The sequence below is a fragment of the Mustela nigripes genome, chromosome 14 (genome assembly GCF_022355385.1).
Source record: "Mustela nigripes isolate SB6536 chromosome 14, MUSNIG.SB6536, whole genome shotgun sequence".
In the NCBI taxonomy this organism is placed as follows: Eukaryota; Metazoa; Chordata; class Mammalia; order Carnivora; family Mustelidae; genus Mustela; species Mustela nigripes.
The window spans coordinates 26,796,577-26,817,707 of record NC_081570.1 but is presented as its reverse complement, the minus strand read 5'-3'; the positions used below and the strand labels follow the sequence as shown (position 1 = coordinate 26,817,707).

The 21,131-nt window shown below is 50.6% G+C and overlaps 2 protein-coding genes across 6 annotated transcripts in view; one reads left to right on the top strand and one right to left on the bottom strand.

The window, feature by feature from the left end:
* Positions 1-1,883: 1,883 nt before the first annotated feature.
* On the bottom strand, positions 1,884-10,485 carry NCDN (neurochondrin). Its single transcript, XM_059377237.1, has 7 exons — positions 10,152-10,485; positions 9,128-9,268; positions 7,084-8,052; positions 6,029-6,270; positions 5,227-5,451; positions 4,705-4,847; positions 1,884-3,412 (listed from the first exon to the last, which is right to left on the bottom strand). The coding sequence occupies exons 1-7, from the start codon at positions 10,182-10,184 to the stop codon at positions 2,976-2,978; spliced, it is 2,190 nt and encodes a 729-aa protein (XP_059233220.1). The 5' UTR covers positions 10,185-10,485; the 3' UTR covers positions 1,884-2,975.
* A 9-nt stretch (positions 10,486-10,494) lies between these two features.
* KIAA0319L (KIAA0319 like) overlaps positions 10,495-21,131 on the top strand; it is a 90,699-nt gene continuing 80,062 nt past the window's right edge. For 2 of the 5 annotated variants that reach the window (XM_059377232.1, XM_059377236.1), the window contains exons 1-2: positions 10,495-11,168; positions 13,859-14,028. In XM_059377232.1, coding sequence (XP_059233215.1) covers positions 13,887-14,028 — 142 coding nt within the window. In that variant the 5' untranslated portion in view covers positions 10,495-11,168; positions 13,859-13,886. Of the gene's footprint in view, positions 11,169-12,696; positions 12,873-13,858; positions 14,029-21,131 lie in introns of all 5 variants that reach the window. The other 3 variants (XM_059377235.1, XM_059377234.1, XM_059377233.1) reach the window with 3 other exon arrangements.

Genomic DNA, 21,131 nt, shown 5'->3' with positions numbered 1-21,131 from the left:
ATATTGAGTTTATATTTTGCATTAACCTGTTTCCCAGTGTTCCCGGTGACAGTGAATGGCCCCATTATCCACTTAGTGGCCCAGATCAGGTATCCAGGAGGGCTCTTTATCCCTCCTCACTTCCAGTTAATCACCAAGCCCTATTAACTAACTCCTACCTATATTTTCTCCATCTTCACCGCCGCAGGCTTTTAGTTCAGACTTAGTACTTCCTCTCTGAGTTCCCTGCCTCAGTTGTCCCCCTCGCAGCCAGTCATCTTTAAAAATGCAAACTGGATCATAGTCTGTTAAAAAAAAAATCTCAGCATGATCACACATTTAAGCTTCTGAGCATGGCATGCCAGGACTTGGAAGATCTGGTCCATGCCCACAGGTCCAACCTCATCGCACTTCACACTCTCTATTGTAGCAACAACGAGCTACTTGCGGTTCCAAAGCTCGCATGCGTTTATACCTGCTGTTCTTCTGCTTGTCTACCTGGCAAGTCCCTCCTCACCCCCAGGTCTCAGCAACTGCTTCCTGAGCTTTCTCAGACTTACTCAGCCAGGCTGAGGGGCTCCTCATGCTCCAGCCATACTTTCCTCAGACCCCCAGAGAAGCAACTGATTATACTTGTAGTGTCTGATGCCTTGTCTGTTTCCTCTCTAGATTTTAAGCTGCTTGATGGCAGGGTCTGTCTTTTCATATTTTCCCCAGGGAATCCATGCTAAGAACATGACTTTCTGTACATCTAATAAATAAATTTCCTCTATGCATAGCCCACCACAGACAGACACATGAGACATGCTTAGTGAATGTTGGCTTGAGGGCCTAGGGAGAGATGTCTGCCTAGTGTGGGCTGGGTGCTGGTCTGGCTCCAGTCTGACAGCTTTGGCTCAGGCCTGGTGAAGCAGTAGATGCTTGGCTCCCACCTCTTGCTGAAGCTCTCAGTCCCCTTCCCCCCCCTTCTCATGTGGCATAGGACAGAGCTGAACAGGGCAACCTGGGTGGCTTGGTCGGTTAAGTGTCTGCCTTCAGCCGAGGTTATGATCCTAGAGTCCTGGGATTGAGCCCCACAGCCTGCTTCTCTCTCTCCCTCTGCCATTCCCCCTGCTTGTGCTGTCAAATAAATAATCTGAAAAAAGAAAAAAAAAAAGAGGTGAAAAGCTGGTTGCCTAAAAGCCATTTTGGCCTGGAGGTATTGTTGGGGCAGCAGTGATTTTGTTAAAAAAAAAAAAATTATCAACATCCCAAAATCAGAGTTTGAATAAAAATGAGGGTTTTTGACTTGTTTTTTTTTTTTTTTAAGATTTTATTTATTTATTTGACAGACAGAGATCACAAGTAGGCAGAGAGGCAGGCAGAGAGAAAGGAGGAAGCAGGCTCCCTGCTGAGCAGAGAGCCCGATGTGGGACTCGATCCCAGGACCCTGAGATCATGACCCGAGCCGAAGGCAGCGGCTTAACCCACTGAGCCACCCAGGCGCCCCTTGACTTGTTTTTAAAAACTGGAAGATGTGGCACCACTACTACTTGGTGGCCCTTCATGTCAGCACTTCATTTGTACACAAGAGCCCCAAAGCCCCACTAGACTGGGCCCCCTTGGCACCAGTTTGCCATCCTGCTCTACAGGTGCTGGGTGTGGGCTAAGGAGTCAGCGGCCAGCCCCGTCTTGGCTCTGATACTGGCACACCATCTTGAGCCAACCACCTACCCATGCCAAAGGGTCTTCACCTGTAAAATCAGGATAATGCCTGTGTCACAGGATTCTGGGGCAGGCTCAATGAGAGAACACCTGTGGAAGTGTGTGTGGCAGGGCCTCGGCTCAGCAAATGGTAGTTGTGAGCTGCTGGAGTCTAGAAGGAAGAGAGAAGGTGCAGGACAGACCACACAAGGACCAGCAGGTCACCAATGAACATTTATTGAGTGTCCGCATGTGCACAGCTTTGAACTTGGAGATCACAGAACGCATTGGGGAGGGAAGGGGAGAGAGAAGCAAGGGGTGAGGTTTGGGGGAGGGTCCCCCGGGGTTCATAAGAAAGGTAGTCCCTGCCGGAGCCGCAAGTCGCGTCTCTCTGCAGAGAGGAATCATAAGCAGGGGTGGGAATTAAAGCCAGGCACCACGATGGCGATGAGGGGCAACCACTAAAGAAACATGCGGATTCTGGGTAAGTGTCCCTCCTGTTTCTGGCTCCAGCCAAGCCAGATGGCACAAGGGGGACAGGGATTCGATGCTCAGGTGTCCAAGCAGCGATAAGGGCAGGCAAAATAAATAAACCCTCAACCCCCATTGTCACTCTGCTGCAACATGACACAAAAGCTTAGAGGCCAGGGCCTAAGGACTCCTGGGTCCCCTCAAGGAAGCTCAGGTGGAAGGAGGTTTCCATACCCCCACACCAGGCCTGTCTGCCCCAAGATTCCCTGGAAGGATGGGGCAGCTCAGACCCTGGGTCACTGAATTTGATAGGAAGAACTGCGATGGTGGCCTGAGTCTGCTCTCCGCCCAAGGGGCTGAAGGCAAGAGCCAAATGGCCAATTTGAAGGACGTGGCCCTGGGAGGCTAGAGGGGACACCACAGCCTAGGGGAGCCCACGCCCTGGCCGGCAGGGTACATGGGCTGAGGCAGCCAGCTCCTGCCAGCCCTACACCACCCTGGGGCCTCCCTCCCGTGGAGGAGCCTGACAGAGGGCACAATGACAACCAGTGCCCACCCCCTTCCCTAGGGGCTGCTCCAACCTTCCCAGGCCTGGCAGGGACAGCCACATTGATTTTCAAGCCCATCCCTGCCCCCATGGGGACCCGGGGGAGGGGGGCGGGATGAAGTTCCTTATACTTGAGGGGTGGGCACTGTGCCCTTGCCCTCAGAAAAGCCAGAAAGCTGGGATGTTTGGGGGGGGAGTTTGGGGAAGGGGGTCCAGTCTGGGAGCTTCAGGGAAGATGCCTCCTCCCTCCTTCCCTCACTGCCCACCCCTGGGTCTGACCCCAGCGGACACCCGCTCAGGGCTCTGACAGGCACTGCTCCAGGGCGGCCATGCGGTAGTGGCTGGCCGTCTCCTCACCCGCCTGCAGCCGCATGGCCTCCCGGCACAGCCGGTTGGCCCGTGCCAGCTCCACCAGGACGCCCTGATAGGCAGCGACCATCTCGGGCTTGACGGAGTTGGGGCTGACGCTGGCAAGCAGCTGGAGCAGCTCTTGTGGCCAGCGGGAGCGCAGGGCGGCGGGGGCCAGCCAGGGCAGCAGGGGCACGCAGCCCGTGAAGGCCTGCATGCCCAGGAACCAGAGCTCCTGCAGGTCGGCCCAGATGCCCTCGTAGTCGGGGGACAGGACCAGCACTGCCTGGTCTGAGCCCGGCGTGGCCCGCGCCACGTGGGACTGTGACAGAAAGAGGATGGCGGCTGCGAAGAAACCTCGGGAGGCCGGCGTTCCCTGGAGAGCTGGAAGGCAAGGGGTTGGAGGGCACATGAGGCTGGCGGGCCGGCTGCTTGCCCAGACCCTTACTTTCCCCTCTCGTGGCGGACACACTCCAGGAGCCCAAGCGCGCCCTGCCATCAGCCTGCCTGGGCTCAAGCCCTACCCGCGACTCCACTGTGTGACCTTGGCTAATCCACTTTCCTGGCTCTCATTTCCTTACTTGTGAAACGGGGCCAACAGTGCTAATCTTAGCAATCCGTTGTGAGAATTAAATGTAATAATCTTGGTACACTCAAGCTCAGGGTCAGGCCTTCCTGTAGCCGGGGTGGTGATGGGAGAACCTCTGGGCCTAGAAAGCTCCCGGCGGCACAGCTCACGCCAATTGATTTTTGGGCCAGAAGAGGGCGCCAGAGGGGGGCCCAGGGCTTGGCTTACCTGCCAAGAAGCGGGGCTCACCCCCATACTGCAGACCCTCTCAGGGAGGCTGTCAGTGCAACCTGGTGGCACTTGTGGGTGAACAGCACTGGGGCTCTACTCAGGGGCTGAGATGAGGCAGCCTGGGACTGCGGGAGCACGGGGCTAGAGCACACGGGCGGCTTGGGGTCCACTGGGACATGTTCCCTTCCCACTGCTGGGGGACCCTGCTGGGATCCCCACACAGGGAACAGAGAGGCAGCTGAGGGTACAGGCTCGTTACGCCCTGTTCCCGGGCATCTGCTCAGCTCCTCCAACCTGACAGATGGGGCACAGGGAACAGGCGGGGACAGAGGGACCTAAGCAGACACCCACGGCCAAAGTGGGAGACACGGAGGGCTGGCAGGGGCAGGAGGGGATGTCCTCCCTCCCCCTGCACAGAGCCAGGGGGAGGCAGGGTTGCGGAGGTCTGTGCACAGGAGCACCAAAGTACTGAAGCCTGTCACGAGGGAGGTGAGGTGCTGAGCAGAGAAAAACCTCAATGGGAGGAATAAGCTTTCTGACTCAAGGCCTGGGTGGGGGAGGCTCCACCTTGAAAACACTGGATTCAGACTCCTTGGGCTGCTGGGAATTCCAGGTGCTTATGCCTGTGCCTTCGAGCAGGCCTGTTCTTACACCCACCAGACCTTGCCTTAAAAGTCTTCAGAAGGAAGAGAATGTTATCATTTGGCGAAGAAGGGTGGGGTAGGGTGGGGGATGGAGACACACTTCAGAGACTGCCTCTCGACTGGAAAATTCTGTTCAAACCGTTCCTTGCAAATGGGAACTTATGCCCAGAAGACAACAGGTCCACCCAGGTCCTTTGCCCCTACCCTTTAGGACTGGGTCCCCAGGGCCTTACCTGGAGAGGTGCTGAGGAGCCGGGCCATGAGAAGGCCCAGGGTGGCCACATTGGCAGCCAGAAGCAATCTCCCGGGCTGCTGCACCAGTGAGGGCAGCGACGTCATCAGGGTGTTCATGAGAGATGTGAAGCAGGCATCTCGCCTGCGGAGAAAGGGAGGGAAAGATGGGGGAGGAGTGGTTGGTGGAGCTAGACCAAGGCCCAGGAAAACCTGGGATTCTGGGCTCCCAGCTTCACCAGTTAGGGTTTGGCAAGAAATGGGGCAGCAGGGTCAAGAGTTAACTTTGGGCCCATTCATGACCTCTGGGGAGCAGGGACAGGTCACGGCTGGAGCAGAAAGACAGGCCCAGAGGGCTTCTGGACACGCCAAATCCTCACGTGGGGTGTCTCTGTCTGTCCTGGGAGCCTTTCATTCTAACCGTAACAGGAACCCACGGGCACAGGGAAGCAAAGTCGAGATGGAGATCCGAGGGGAGTCTGAGCAGCCCCCCTTGCTTCCTCCCACCTCCTCCCCGGCCTCACTTGATCAGCCCCGGTGCGGTGACCACGAGGTTGAGGAAGATGTGACAGCAGGTCTGCAGGCCGATCTCCACGCTGTCAGGCAGCACTGAGGTATCATGGCCCGGGGACGTGAGCTCCCACTGCTGCAAGAAATACTTGCAGAGAAGTGAGGGGGCTCCCTCCTTGATCAGGATCTCCCGGGGCCCATCTTCGACAGTCAGGTGGCACCAGCCGGGCAGAAGGAGCCTAGGGGCGTGGAAGGAACAGACGTGTAAGGGGCAGGGAGAGATGAAGGCACAAGGAGTCCCTCTTTTGGGGCATCCCACCTGAGAGAAATGAAAGCAGGGGGGAAGGACCCAGCTTTGTAGGTCCCGCAGAGAACATACGCTGTGGTCCTTCACGGGCCTGGGCTCAAACTTGGGCTCTGCCTTGTGGTGCACGGGTGGGCCAGTTACTTTAACCCTGAGTCTCGGTTTGCTCATCCTGAACACACAGATGAGACTTGTCATAGATCTGCTGTGTGGACCAAATGAGATTGTTTTGGTAAAAGGTAGAGCAAAATGCCTGGCGTGTAGTAACTGCTCGATAAGCACGAGTTCTCTCTTTATAGACAAATCTGGACTGGGCAAGTAAGACTTGGCTGAGCAGGAGTCCTGCGTGAACAAGCCCCCCCAAAACCCAGAAATAATCCTAAAGGAAATCTCATGCCCCAATCAGGAAGCCTGGCACAGAGCAGTTTGGGGGAGTGGGGGGGAGGAGGTGTCCCCCTGTTACACTTTTCTTTAGAACAGTCTGGCTGGACAGACTCTAACTACAAACTCACCGGAGAGCATCCCCCGGCCAGGTGGGCCCTGGGGCGGTGGGGGAGATGGCCAGGGTGGCCACCTGCTGGGAGAGGTCATTCGCCTCCTCGGCCTCCTCGTAGAGGGTCTTGGCATAGCGCACAAGGAAGGGCAGCAGCTGGCAGACCTCCTTGCGCAGGGATGAGGTCTCCTCGGCCAGCCAGGCCCCCAGGATCCGCACCGAAGCAAACACAAAGGGCTCCTTCTGCTTCTCTGGCCCCACCTGTTGCCATGGGACCCCCGTGAGATGGAGCAGGACCAGAGACCCTCCCCGGCCGGGACAGCATGCCAGCCAGCCTAGGAATAACACAACTAGAAGGGAATTCTGGCTGGGGAGCCCCTCAGAGGGAAGCCCAGTGTACCCAGCACCTGGCACACGGTTAAAGACGCACCCAGCAGGGGCCTGGCATAGAGCAAGCCCTCAGGGCATGTCTGCTGGGGGAACTGGACTTCAGACAACATGTCCCCACACTCGCTGGGGCTCAACCCCCCCCCCCCCACCTCTAAAGTACCTCAAGGCTCCAACACAACTCACAGGTCCAAAGCTAATTAGACCCTCCCTCTATAGCAGCTCTGACCTGGGAGGAGTTAGCTGAACCTCTCCAGAGGCCAGGAACCAGCAGCCCCGCTCCTTTGCCCGGCTCTGGCACAGGTCTGTACATGCAGGTGCATGAAACAATGCGAGACGTTGAGCCGAACAGACTGCTTCGATTTGGTGTGCGTGTGTACTGGGGGGGAGGGTAGTGAGTGGGAAGTCACCGTGTTGTGTGTGTGTGCGTGTGTGTGTATTGTGATGTGAGTGCACATATGGTGTGTGGTATGGTGCTTGTGTGGAGGCTCAGGGGGGAGGGAGAGGGAGGCTCGGCCACACTACTCCCGGGAGTGCTGCAGGATCAGCCCTCAGAGTGGCATCTTGCCCTCTCCCCATTACTCCAGACATAAATTCACGTTCCTCTTTGCCTTGCCTTCCAGCCCCCGCCCCACTCCCCCCGCCCCGCCACACTAGGCTCCCTGTGCGGGGCTGCTGTGCCCTCACCTGCAGCAGGTAGTGGATGACAGCCCCAATGGCCTCCTTCATGATGCTCACGAGCTGCACCTTCTGAGGCTCCTTGAGCAGCGACTGCTCACAGCGGGTGCACTCCTGGATCCCCAACTCCATGAGGGCGTAGCAGGCGGTCACCACATCCTCTTTGACTTCTGTGCCGGTCTCCTCCAGCGCCAGCCGTACCTCCACACATGCCAGATTCACCAACAAGGCCAGGAACTTGCTCCCGGAGTTGCCCACTGGGATCCAGTCGGAGCCGCAGGCGTGCGCCAGGCGGGCAGCCAGCTTTAGGGCGGGGTTGCGCTGCCAGGAGCTCAGCTTGCTGCCCAGGATGCGTGCCAGCCCGGCCTGCAGATCCCGGAGGCACTCAGAGGGCACGGTTGTCGGGGGCAGAAAGAGGGGCAGCAGCTGGCAGAGCTCAAACTTGCTGGCATCCTCGGCTTTCTGGAAATCTTCACTGAGGCCCCGTAACACAGCTAGGAGGTCAGGCTCCGCCTCCTTCCAGCACTGGGTCTCCGCAGCTGCCAGCAGCCCCACCAGAAGTGCCAGGGCCTGGTCAAAGCCATAGCCGTGGCCCAGGTATGCTTGACACAGGGCAGACACGGTGCCCCCAGCAATGAGGTGCCGGGGCCCACGGGGTGTGCCTGCCACAGCTGTCAGGCACTGGTAGGTGTCATCGATCATGGAACGGCGAGCAGCATCATCCGGGTCCCCCCGGGCAGTGAGGAAGGTGCTAAGGATGGGGATCTTGTTCAGCACCTGGGGATGGGCGGCCAGTTCAGGGTCACTGCAGAAGCAGGCCAGCAGGGCCACACCCAGGGCTCGGAGAACATGGTCGGGGCAGCCATCTGGTGCCTCCTTGGTGGTCAGAAGACGATTGGGGAAGGTGAAGCCTACAGCATCGAAGATCCGCCGCCGAGTTTTGGCATCGATGTCACCTGCTTTGACTGCCTTGGTCACCTAAGGGGGGTATGTGCTATCAGCGGGATGAAAGGAAGACCGCCCCCTTGCCCCCTGGGGGCGCTGACAGTTAGTAAGGTTAGGTCATGGAAGGGGACTCATGCAAGGATCCAGAGGTCATTTCATCCAGCTCCTTCCCTCCCCTGGGTTGTGACCTCTGGGATCCCTCATCTGTGATTACCTCCACAAAAGGGAGGTCCAAGCCTCCTCAACTACTCATGCTGCCGTTTCATCGCCTGGCCATTTGAGAAGTTCTTCCTGATATTTCATCTAGATGCCAACAACCTGAGTTGGGCTTCGATCTCACTTTAAAATCTCCCATGGGTTTAGGGTCTCTCCCTAAATGCTCCCCCCCCAGAGAAGCCTCTGATCCATTCCCGCCACCTTCTCAGGGGAAATGGCTCCTGTGTCTCTCCACTCTGCCTGTCAAAACATTTCCCCTTACATTTCACCTCAACACCTCCTCTGCTGCAGTGTGAGCCCTTGACTCTGGAGCCTTCTTCCTGTTGCCATGGCAAACAAGCAGCGACTGTACTCCCTCCTCCCTTCACCCCCCACACACCAACCCCCCCTTCCCAGCACTGCAGCTCCTGCTCGGCTGGCCCCAGCGTGGTTCCTCCAACAGGGCTAAGCCCCAAACCAGCATCCTCACCCTCAACCTACCTACTGCCTCCCGGCCATCCCCTGAGACCCCTTCCCAGTTACTTCTAGTTCTGCTGTTCTCTCCACCCCCAGAGCAATCATCTCCAGCCCTCAAGTACTCTGCACTAGTTACTACCTGCTGCTGTCACCCTATGAGTCAGCTCCCATCTGCTCCGGGACGCCCCAGAGAGCAGACCCAGGCAGCCTCCTCCGAGGCTCCTAGGGACCCAAGTCTTATTCACCCCCCTTCTCCCCTTTGGCCCCATACTCAGGGGAGCAAAGAATAGTCCAAAGGTAGGCTTCTGGGGCCTTCTTTGGTGCCTCCAGGAACGCCAGCAATCACCTATGTATCCTTGGGGACTTTTTGTCTCCATTCAAAGGGGTCCCAACCACCCAGCCCTTCCCACCTCCCAATTTTCAGTCAGTGCCTTACTAGCAGCAGGGCTGCAAACTGCTCGCTGTCATTCTTGGCCTCACGGAGGGCTCCCAGGTAGCGCTCCAGGGTGGGGTTCCGGCTCTCTGCCTGGTTCAGAGCTGGCTCGCAATCCGAGGCCATGATGCCCGCCTTGCCCAACTGTGAACACAAGAGGGACTGAGCATCCCTCTGCAGAGGAGGGGTGGGGGTGGGAGTGGAGGATGGAGGGAGGGATTAGCACAGAGGGAGGGATCAGGAGGGATGGGTTGCACAAGACTGACCTCCCTTGTGGCAGCCCCTTAAAGGCACTGGACCCTCAAGTCCTTAGGGATGAAGAAGGGACCCTGGTCCAAGGTCACCTCCAGAAAGCGGGAAGGAAGGGCCATGCATCCTGCTGCTCAGCTGGACAGCTCTCCTTACCAATTTCCCAGGAGTGGGAGGGGGCTGGCCCCACTGTTCAGCTGTCCCCTGGCACCAGAGGCCTGGTTTAATCTCCCTCCACCCAGGCATATACCAGGAGGGAGAGGTGAGGACAGACAGGAAGGAATGGAGACATACATGGGTGAAGTTCGATTATCCGGACTCAGACTGACATGAGGGAAAAGGGCATCCTAGGTTTCCCTTCCCCTCCCTTCTCCAGAACAGGCAGGAGACAAGCTTCAGCAGAAGTGCGGATGCAGGGTGCTGACGAGGGAAGGCTTGGAGGCCCCTCTGGGGACCCCACCCCTCCAGCCAGGGCTCTCAATCGCCCCCGCAGGCTCCTTGCCTCCTCTCCTTTCCCTCCCTCGGGCAGAAGCTGCAGCAGCAGCAGCAGCGGCAGCGGCAGCAGCAGAAGCAGCGGTAGAATTAACCCTTCGCGTTCCCTCTTCTCACCCTCCCCGCCCCGCTACCAGCCTGTAGATGCCGGCAGGGGCTGCTGGAGAAGCAAGAAGGGGTCCCGGGTAGCTCCCAGGACAACGGAGAATCCAAAAGCCGGATAATCGAAGCAGGGCTGCTGAGATGGGGAGATGAGAAGGGGAAGAGGGTTCCTGGCGGTCACCACCTGTCCCGCCGCAGCCAGGTCACAACACGACATTGATGAAGTCACGACAGGGCGGCGATGAGATCACACTTCACGATGGCGCGGTGATGTCACGAAGAGATCACGGCAAAAATCACGACATGGACAGCCCCCAAAGATGACAGGGCAAATTAAAAATATATATATATAGGTATATATTGAAAAGGGCTGTGACAAAATGGAGTCTCGACAGGGCACGATGATGTCGCGATATGGCGCGATGGAGTCGCGATAGGGTCCCCGGGGTGTGTCGGCATCGATCAGCGCCGGCTCGGCGAGGCCCCGGCTGGGATGTAGGGGAGGGCCTGAAGGGGGCTGAGCTCACCAGGCTGCGGCCCGGAGCGGCGAAATCTTCTCCGAGCCCGATGCTCCGGGAGCCTGGGGCCGCTGCTCACGCCGCTTTGCCCACTCCGGCTCCAGGCGGCTGCAGCTCCACCCCCACCCCCGCAGCGCTCTCGACCAATCCTCGGCGGCTTCACTTCAGGCTCTGGCCAATGGCACGCCTGGGCGCTAAGCCGTAGGGGGTGCTGCCGTTGCCGCCATCTTGGTTGTGGGTATTGCCCGAGTCCAGGGCCTGGGGCTCGCGGAGGGCAGGCGAAGGAGCAGACTTCCTGTGGAGAGCGGGAGGAGACTGCCTGGGGGGTCCAGGTTCCTTCGCTCGTGCGTAGTTCTGTCCCTCAGCACTGCCCCTCCTCCCCCTCCGGCTCGCGGCTGGACTTGAGCTTCCGGGGAGGGGGGTGCTCGGGAGGGCTGGTTAGCATGAAGAGTGTGTTTCCGGGTTGAGCCCGGGAGGTGGGAGGAGGCGGCGTTTCCGGTCGCGGTCGCTGTCCTGGGAGGCTGAGGCGAGAGGGAGCTGTCCGGGTGGGGAGCCCGCACTACCTTCTTCCTTTTCCTCCGCCTCCGGGTGAGGGGAGCGAAGGTTGGGGCCCCGACCCCATGGACCGGGAGGAGGCGGAGGCCGCCGAGAGCCGGGGCCCTGCTGTGTGGCCCTGAGCCCCGGTAGGTGGCCGGGGGCGGCTGGCTGCCAGGCCAAGGACCACGAGCTCAGGGGAGGGGCAAGCGGGACGGGCTATTTCTGAGGGTGCGCTGGCCGGGTGTTGGGACCCGGAGGTGGCGCTCCTGGCCCGGCTAGGGCAGCCAGCTGCTTCTGGCTTTTTGCAGGTGCGGAGCTGGAGTCCCAGGCCAAACCCCGCTTCTCTCGGGCCCGGGCCTGGTCACGCAGCATCCTTCATCCCTTGACAGACTGACCGGTCTCAGGGCACCGCTGTCCTTCCTCCCTCGACTTCGGCAGCCTCGCCCTTAGCCTTAGTCTCTTGTGTTTGGTCTCCTCACCAAGATAGAAAGTTGATGCGGAATAAGGGGGGCGGGGCTGAGCACGGCGGGTAAATTACCCTGCGAAACCTGCCTTATTCCGGATTTAGAAAAGTATTCCCCACGGAGGGGTTCTGTGGTGTCTGCATTGAGCACAAAGGTGAAAAGCAGGAAGTCAAAAGAGAAAACCTCAGGCGATTCTAGGAATGCTTTTCCTGCTCTCGCCTCCTGGTGCTTGTGCTCAACCGACCATAGATGCAGTTAGTGTAGAGCATTAGCTGACTGTCCTTGTGCTTTCTTCTGTGATTAACAGCCTGGGAGCTGGGAACAAACTGGAAAGACGGCCTCCCAGAACAATCTGTTCATTTTTCCAGCTATTTGGAAAACAATGTCTGCAAATATAAGCAGAGTTATTCATGGCAGTCTGTTCTGTAACTTTCCCAAATATCTTGAGACTTTTTTTTTTTTTTTAAGAGCTTTATTCTTGATTACTCATACCAGCTGAATAGGCTGTTTCAGACTTGCTCTGTCGTTGTTCAAACATATCTTATCGCTGTGTACATAAATGGAGTTCCACGTATGTAGCTGACAGACTGAACTATGATACATCCCCCATCAACCTGAAGTATTAAGTAAACATTACCCCCTGCTCTGTCTGAACAGCTGCTGCAACAGAGAGTGCTTTTATTTCGGGTGTACTTGTAACGCCCTAAATGCCAAAACTATTGCAAGCTTTTCTAGATTTTCGTTTGTCAAGTATTGTGGGGGTGTGTTTTCTCTCCCTGGGTTTTTACCCTTTGATTCTATAACAAACCCTTTGGATCTTGGTGATGTGTTGTTCTTGCCTCTGGTCAGCAAGGCTTTGAGGACTCTAGCAGTGATTTGTGCCCTTAGGCAATTGTAGATTTCAGAGGCATGGCTGGTTGGGAGTTCACATGAAAAGAGCTCTGCCTCTCCCTTATGCATGGCTTGTAAGACATTGCACTTCTAATCTGCTTGCTAATTCAATGGTGTTTATTACTCCCATTTTCAAAACCTATTCATTTCTTTTATGCTTCTATCGCCCACCTGTCCCGCTATTGATGACAGGTGTTGAGTCACTTTGAGTTTAAAATCCTTTTGTGGTAGGCAGAAATGTGTTGGGTAAGATCCGTACACACACACACACACACACACACTCTCTCTCTCTCTCTCTCTCCCTGTTCCATCTTGGAAGGCTAGAGAAGTTGCTGGATACTTTCTAACTTCGGCTCCATTTCATAATCTCTTGAACATGTCACTGGCCCACACATCTTTCAGCTCCCTGCTCCCTAACATACAACTTCAAAACTACTAGAAATCTGAATGGATGGAAGTGAATGAGGAAGAAGTCCTTCAGATGCTTGAGGCTAGGTGAAGACCTTTTCTTGGGTGGGCTCTTTGTCAGTTTTGCAGCTGTCTGTGCATGTGTGTGTGTGCATGTGTTTATTTTCTGGTCTTAGTCAGTATTGATACCCAGCCTTTGTGATGCCAGTATCCATGTATGCTGGCTGCGGTTGGGGGTTGGAGTCATTTGCCACATGTGGGTGACAGGTGCACATTTAGGACAGAAGAATTTGAATTGCTTCTTCAGAACTCAACCAATCTTCATGACATTGCGAAGATTTATATAATAATTTAAAAAGTTGTATAAGACAGATGAAACAGATGAAAATTATTTTTTCTCTGGAAGGGACCTAAATTATTGGCTCCTAGATTCTGGAATAGCCAGAATAATATCTAGCACATAGTAAGGGCTGTGCAAATATCTGTTGAGTATACCTATGAAATCAAGTCAGGAATTGCAAATGATTCTAGAGATCAGGGAGGTGACATCGAAGTATAACGTGGATAGATTTTTAAGATCATAGTGGTGGGGTAGTAGTAAATGGGAGAGTGCATGCGTTTCCTAAAGACAGTCACATGAAAATTTTTTTTAAAGCACAGCTAGACAAAACTCTCAGGTGCTCAAATCTGGTAGTCCAAACTCTTCATAGATAAGAAAGTGTGTTTGGTCAAAGTCAGAAAGCTCTTAGTGGCAGAACTGGAACTGAAACTCTTTAGGCTGGTGTTTTCCATTCTTCCTCACTGGTGATTTACTGTTAGCTTAGAAAATAATAGAATGTAAAATGTTTCAGTTTTACAGTGGATTCATTTCATATCCCTTGCTATGTTTTTATCCTGATAATTATAGGCTTTGTCAAGGCTCAGGTTTAAAATTTACAGGCAGGTATGAACAGTGAAAGACAAACTTGAAATTTCTCTTCCCCCTAATCTGTCACATTCTCTAGCACTCTTCATTTCCAGGAATCAATTATTAATTACTTGGCATATAATTTCTTCTCTTTCTGTCTTTATAGTGAATTGGTTCCGCCTGTCTGAAAGGCCATGGAGAAGAGGCTGGGAGTCAAGCCAAGCCCTGCTTCCTGGATTTTATTGGGATTTTGTTGGCAGATATCCGTGAAATGGTTGAGAAGCCTATACCCGTTTTATACTTGCTTCTGCTTCAGTGCTCTGTGGTTGTCAACAGGTACCATTTTCTTTATATAGATTTAAGATAAAAGGGCACTTTGTGTGAGTCTTTCTGTTCATATTAAAGACAAGTAGGCAGAAAAGTAATCTGCTAATTGACAGAAATGGTCATCCTTTGTGTTTTAAGATTTTATTTATTTATGTGTCAGAGAGAGAGAGAGAGAGCACAAGCAGGGGAAGCAGAAGGCAGAGGAAGAAGAAGGCTCCCTACTGAGCAAGGATCCCAATGGGGGACTTGATGTGGGGCTCAATCCCAGGACCCTGGGATCAGGACCTGAGCCAAAGGCAGATGCTTAACCAACTGAGCCACCCAGCAGTATGAATGGTCATCGTTTTGGTGGACACTTAGTTTGTTGGGTTTATTTGTTTTGGAAACACAATTAAAATTGGGTTCTTTTTTGTAAAGGGGGATTGGTGTGATCGTTTTAAGATTTGGAGAAGATGTAAATGAAGAGAAAAATATTTGAAAGTTGGAAAGACCTGAGTTCTGGAGCTGGATGTTTCTACTTACTATGAAAACTTGAGCAAGTTACCTATTATCTGTAAAGAAGGATAAGATTTACCTTATAATTCGATATGAGAGACACTGTAATTAAAGTGTGTTGTACAGCCCTGTGAAAATAGGTGCTCAGTAAATGATTCTTTGCTTCCTTTCCTTTCCTAAAGTAATCTTCACTTGTAAGAAGAATGCTTTCTTCCTAGAGATTATTTCGCCAAGCTAGAACCTATTGCCAGGAAAGAGTGTGAAGAAGTCCTCTTTCTTTCTGTCATTTTTTTCCTTTCAATTCTTCTTTTGACATTGTTCTTTGCAGAGTATGGAATGTGAGAGAAGAGCAGTTTCAGAAAGACTTCACAGTATGCTGCCATTCTGGGCAGTGACAAAGCTTTGTGTTGTCGAGTCCACTGTCTGGGATGGCTGATCAGCCTTTTGGCTCCTGTGATTCCAAAGATTTCTGTTGCTTTTCCAAAGGAATTGGTGGTCGTGATCTAGAGAATCAAGTAATGATTGTATCATCAAGTAATTACTGTAACATCAGCTTTGGGGTTTTTGTTGTCTTGCAGTGGTGGTTGATGATTGCATAATTATAGCAGTGGAAATTGCAGTTGACAGAAAGTTGACCTAAATGTTTTTTTACCCAGATGATACTTTGCTGGGACAGTAACTATTTCAGGCCAACATTTTATGTAAGAACATTTGAGTTAAATAAGTAACTGATTTAGCACTATCAGAGTAGGAAAATTGCATTTTTTGAAGAGTACCTACCAAATACCAGGCCCTTGGTTATAAACATTACATAGCTTATCTCACTTAATCCTCATGATAATCCTAAAACAGGTAGTTTTAGTCTCATTTTATACATAAAGAAATTGAGGCCCAGAGAGGCAAAATGACTTGACCAGGATCACACGGCAAGAACACTATAGAGCCAGGAATCGAAATCTAGGTCTGTTCACTCAGCAGCCTGTGCTCTTTTTCTTCTGCTACTATGCCTTCCAACCACAGGTAGTCTTTTGGAGGACCAAAGATAGTTTTTTACACTGAACCATGATGAGCAGCTTGTTATTTGAGGAATTCCACCTAGGGGGGAGGGAGAAGCATTTCTGAGTGTTTCTGTATTTGTAGTCAGTAGCACTTGGTTAAACAGAATACTGTGGGCTTACTGGGCTAGGCTTTAGTATCCCCTCGGCTTGGTGCTTAAAAACAGCAACGGTGAGCAGCCCGAGTATAGAAGTGCAAAAGTGGTATTATTAGGAGTGGTTCTGGTGGGGATTAGATTGTACCTCTTTCATTTTAGAGATGTTTGGAGCTTCTGCCATGGGAGAACCAAGAAACCATGTGTGTTCAAACTGAGGGAACATGCAGGTAACACAAGACAGACAGATTTGTTATGTATTTTAATTTATCAGGACTTTTTCACATCAGTTTCTTAACAAACATAGTGTCTTAATAGAAAAAATGAATAAATGACATACAAAGAGAGAAAAAAGATACATACAGGTAGTATCAAAAATAAGAAATTAAAATGATGTATAAGCATTTATAAATGTACATTCTCATTACTAACCAAAGAACTGCAGATTAATTTTTTTTTTAATTGAGTAATCACAGTGCCCAGTGTGCGGGTCCAACTCACAATCCCAAGATCAGGAGTCCTATGTTCCACCAACTGAGCCAGCCAGGTGCCCCAGTGAACCACAGATTAAAATGAGAGATCTTTTTTTAGCTTATCATATTGATGAGGATAAAAATAAATATATTTAATGCTGCCTAGTGGTGATGTGGTTATCCTCATACTGTGCTGGGAAGTTTGAACAGAGAACTTTTGACATAAATATCGAGATCCTTAAAAAGTTAGTATCTTTTGACCTGGTAATTGCCCTTTTAGGAGTTTATCTCAAGTATATATTTTAGATGGTTGTGGATATATTTTAGATGGTTGTAAATGAGAACAGTCATTTATTCTGCACTGGAAAACATTGCCACAACCTGTCAGGAGCGTGTCACGCCACATGCGAAATATTATCGAACTTCAAAATTCACAGTTTAGAAGAATAAGTACCTGGGAGATGCTCTTTTTGTTTTTGTTTTTGTTTTTTTTGAAAGATTTTATATATTTATTTGACAGAGACCACAAGACCACAAGTAGGCAGAGAGGCAGGCAGAGAGATAGAGGAGATACAACATGGAATTGATATTTTTTAAAACATTGCATTTCCTTGATTAGTAATTTAGTTGAATTTTTTCATGTTTTTGGCCATTTCTGTTTCCTCTTTGGCAAAACACCTGTTTAATTAAATGTGTTGTCCACTTGCTATTTGGTTCTTGGTCTTTTCTTTTCTTTTAGATTTTGTTTATTTATTTGACAGACAGAGATCATAAGTAGGCAGACAGGCAGGCAGAGAGAGAGAGGGGGAAGCAGGCTCCCTGCTGAGCAGAGAGCCCGATGCGGGGCTGGATCCCAGGACACTGAGATCATGACCTGAGCTGAAGGCAGAGGCTTTAACCCACTGAGCAACCCAGGCGCCCCATGCTCTTAATGTTCAGTGATAAAAGCAGGATATACAACTGCACATTCATGATGGTGCCCATTTTTGAAAAGAGAAAATATACTTTTATATAACAAAGTCTGAAACAGGAATTAAATAAATTAGTTTGTATATTTTTGAGTGGTAGAATTACCATTATTATCTCTATACAGTTTCTGTGTTTTCCAGATCTTTTTTCTGTGTACATGTATAACTTTTTTTTAATAAGGGGCAGGGGAAGCCTACCTGAAACCTGAAAAAGCAACAACAGAATAATAGCAGCAAAAACCTGATGTTGACAGCCTGAGTCGGTATTATCTCCTTGTGAGTTTGTTCAGTTTTTAACCGAGCTCTTGAGTTTTCTCTAATAAAATACGTTCTTTATTGTTTGCTGTTATCATTTAGCTTATGGGTTATATGGATTATTCCTGAAAAACTAATCATAATAAGGCAGCTTTCTTGTTATTTCTGTTTACCTCTTAGCAGTTTATGCCATCACTAGCAGAACCCCAGCCACCCACTGACTTACGTATAGTGGGCTGCTTCTTCTTTTTTTTAAAATCTTTTTATTTATTTATTTGACTTTTTAAAAAATCTTTTATTTATTTATTTGACAGAGAGAGAGAGAGATCACAAGTAGGTGGAGAGGGGGAAGCAGGCTCCCTGATGAGTAGAGAGCCTGATGCGGGGCTCAATCCCAGGACCCTGAGATCATGACCTGAGCTGTAGGCAGAGGCTTACCCCACTAAGCCACCCAGGCGCCCCATAGTGGGCTTCTTTTTAATTTCAACTTCTGGGTTTGGTACTGAAACCCACTGCTAAAAAGCAGTGATTATAATTTGTCTGACAAAAGTTGTTCTATGTTTTCATTAGGGACCTTTTTCTATTTAATGTTATTGTTAAATGGCTTAAAAGTAGCATTTTGGACTTGGGGATTATCTGCAGGTGAAAGTGAGGTGACACCAAGAATTTGGAAATTCCTGCAATAGATATCAGCTTCTTAAGGGCAGACGTTTTACCTATACTGGGTATTCCCAGTAGGTACCAAGCGCTTGGCAGATAGTAGGTGCACCATAAAAATGTTTGTCGACTGAATAAATTATTAAGTTAGAAATAAGGGAATTGTCCTTTGAGAGTTAAACTTTAACATAATCTGTCATTTGAGAGGTAAAGCTTAAAATTAACACACTCAGAACAGAGGTACATGAAGGTACCTTAAGGAGATACAGTGCCTTTGAGAGAAACAAGATCTGATTTAAGTATTCACAAATATGTTAACATAGCTAAAGAAAGAATATGTACATCTCCAGAGTTCTGTCTGCATGTGTGTGGGAGGTGAGAGGGCCTGAACCAGCATTGGAAACCTAAGCCATGGAGAGTTACAGAGGCTCCTATAAGCTGAAAGCTAACAACTGGCTCTGAACACTCTCACTGCCATTCCCCTGCTGCTGGGAGGTAGACTACACAGTTAGTTAATAAGTAAGTTCTGAGAAGTATTCAGTTCAGAACGAGTGTTTTGAGAACTCACTAGTAGTCTGGTCCTAGGTTAGACATGCGAGTAATAAAGATCAGAACAACACAGTACAGCACTTCCTGCCCTGGAAGAACTCCCAGTTCCCTGAGGGAGATGAACGTTAAAGACCTGTGCCGTGGTAGGTGAAAAGGCAGAGGGATGCAGTGCTGTTCTCTGTCCCCTTCCAGAAGATGCATTGCACTTCGTAATTATTTTTCCCTCATCCCTTGTCAGCTTGTTCCTTCAATGTTTTATTCTTCAGGGTTCTGTTTCTTTCTACTCTTTCTTGTCTCACTCTTGTGTGTTTCCCTTAGGCAACCTCATTTTTTCCGCATAACTGTAACCCCTGTGCTCTCGACTCCCAAATTCATAGCTATTCGTTTACTCCTTTCCAGAGCACACAGCCACCTGTATGTCACATTTTTCCAACTGGATGTCTCACGTAACATCCAGATACATCCTCTAACGTAATGTATCAAGACCAAACCTGTGGTCCTTTACCCCTCTTTCTGCTGTATTCCCTACAGCAGTGAAGAGACCACCTCCACTTGCGTTCCGATGTAGAAATCCCTGAGTCATTGCACACTCCTTTCTCTCCTCCATGTTAGAATCACTGTTCCTAGAGTCCCATCTCATGCCTCCATGCAGAGCGTTCTGTTGCTCGGCATATGCCATTACTGTTCTCACTGATGGATTCTGATTCAGGTAAGCATAAGCTCTTTTCTGACATGTTCCCTGAGGTCCTTGGTTTGAACTTACTCTTTAATGTTCTCATAGAGTCTGTACATCTTTATTACACTATGCTATACTGTGGGGTTTTAGGCTGTGTTGAGGAGAGGTCCAGAGGAGGTCTTGCTCTAAAGTGTAGTCCTTAGTCCTAAGGTGAGGCCTTTCTGGTGTCTGCTAGTCTGAGGTGTGATTTCTTCACTCTGACAGAATCAAATTCCAGATGCTCTTATTCCTGCCCCCAGCACTGCCTGACCTCTGGTGATTCTGTTTCCCTCTCAGCGCTGTAGCATCTACTATCTAATAAACCTCAGGTCTTGCCCGGTGCCTTTACATTCCAGCCCTCAGGCTGGCAGGGGACCTTCCCAGAGGACTTCTGGGGCTCCCTCTTCTCACAGCTCTTTCCTCTCCAGTGTCTCACCTCTCCAGTTCTAGCCAAATTTAGAACTCGGCTTCCGGGCTCAGTGAGGCCCCTGTGTTCTCTTCAGGTTCCAGCTTTCAGTGCTGTGGTTGGGAAGTTGTCCCTTAACAGAGAACTGGGCAGTTGTGGGCCTCAGGTCAAGTTTCCCCTCTCTCGGGGATTGCAGCCTTGCACTGCCTGTCATCTCCTGACGAAAAGCACTTGTATATTCTGTCTAGTTCTGTAATTATTTATGGTAGGTATTGGGTCTGATACCAGGTATGCCAAGGAGTAACCTCTGTTCTAAGTCAGTAGCTTAAATAATCCTAGCAGATGTGGCTGGAAGCAGATGGCTACTATGATTGATCACTTACGTGTCTCCTTCATTAAACTGTCTTAATCATAGTTACATAGCTAGCATTTTGCACATAGTAGGTGGCAGTAAGGTTTGTTGGGTTAACCTAAAGATAATGCTGGAAATAGCACCATGTTGGAATATACACGTTGAGGAGAATTGTTCTTTCCTACTCTGTTTTTGTATCGTGGCTCATTAAATGGGCACTTCACTTCCCAGGAGGGAACAGAAGCTGGAAGGTCATTTTTGCTCTTTTTTCTACCTTTTCTCTGGTTCTCTCCCTGAAGAGAGGAGTGCTTTTTTCTGATTGGTGAGGTTGGAAAAGAATCCTGTTGTATGGAATGGCCAGTCTTCAGGATTGGCATGCGTTCTCTCCCTGCCATGCTCTAACTGGTCTGCCCATGCCCGAACAGCCTGCATGTGTCCATTTGGCTAAGCTTAATTAAGTACTGGAAAGCCCATTTGTGACTGTACATCTAAGCTATGTTCTCCAGTCACCTTACCACTTATAGAGATTATATATATATATATATATGTCACTTATATATATACTTATATATATAAGTATATATAAATCACCTTACCACTTATAGAGATCATATATATATATATATATATATATATATATATATTTTTTTTTAATCTTAGGGAGCACACATGTGAGCAAGAGTGTATGTGGGGGTAGGGGGCAGAGGGGGAAGAGAATCTTAAGCACAGCCTGTGCTGAGGATAGAACCCAATGCTGGGCTTGATCTCACAACCCTGTGATCATGACCCGAGTTGAAACAAGTCAGATGCTTAACCGACTGTGCCACCCCGGCACCCCTGTAAAGATATTTTGATCTCCATTTATCTCAGCCATGTTTTAAAAATTTTTTTTTTTGGGCGCCTGGGTGGCTCAGTGGTTTAAGCCGCTGCCTTCGGCTCGGGTCATGATCTCAGGGTCCTGGGATCGAGTCCCACATCGGGCTCTCTGCTCGGCGGGGAGCCTGCTTCTCTCTCTCTCTCTCTCTCTCTCTCTCTCTGCCAGCCTCTCTACCTACCTGTAATCTCTCTCTGTCAAATAAATAAATAAAATCT

Bases quoted from the DNA above. Each gene is read 5' to 3' on its own strand.
- NCDN (XM_059377237.1), bottom strand. From the start codon at position 10,184: ATGTCGTGTTGTGACCTGGCTGCGGCGGGACAG. The intron at 5,452-6,028 runs GTGAGTTTGTAG...CCACGCCCCTAG, and splicing joins TGGCCGGGGGATGCTCTCCG to GCTCCTTCTGCCCGGCTGGT. The intron at 3,413-4,704 runs GTAAGGCCCTGG...CTTGCCTTCCAG, and splicing joins GCTCCTCAGCACCTCTCCAG to CTCTCCAGGGAACGCCGGCC.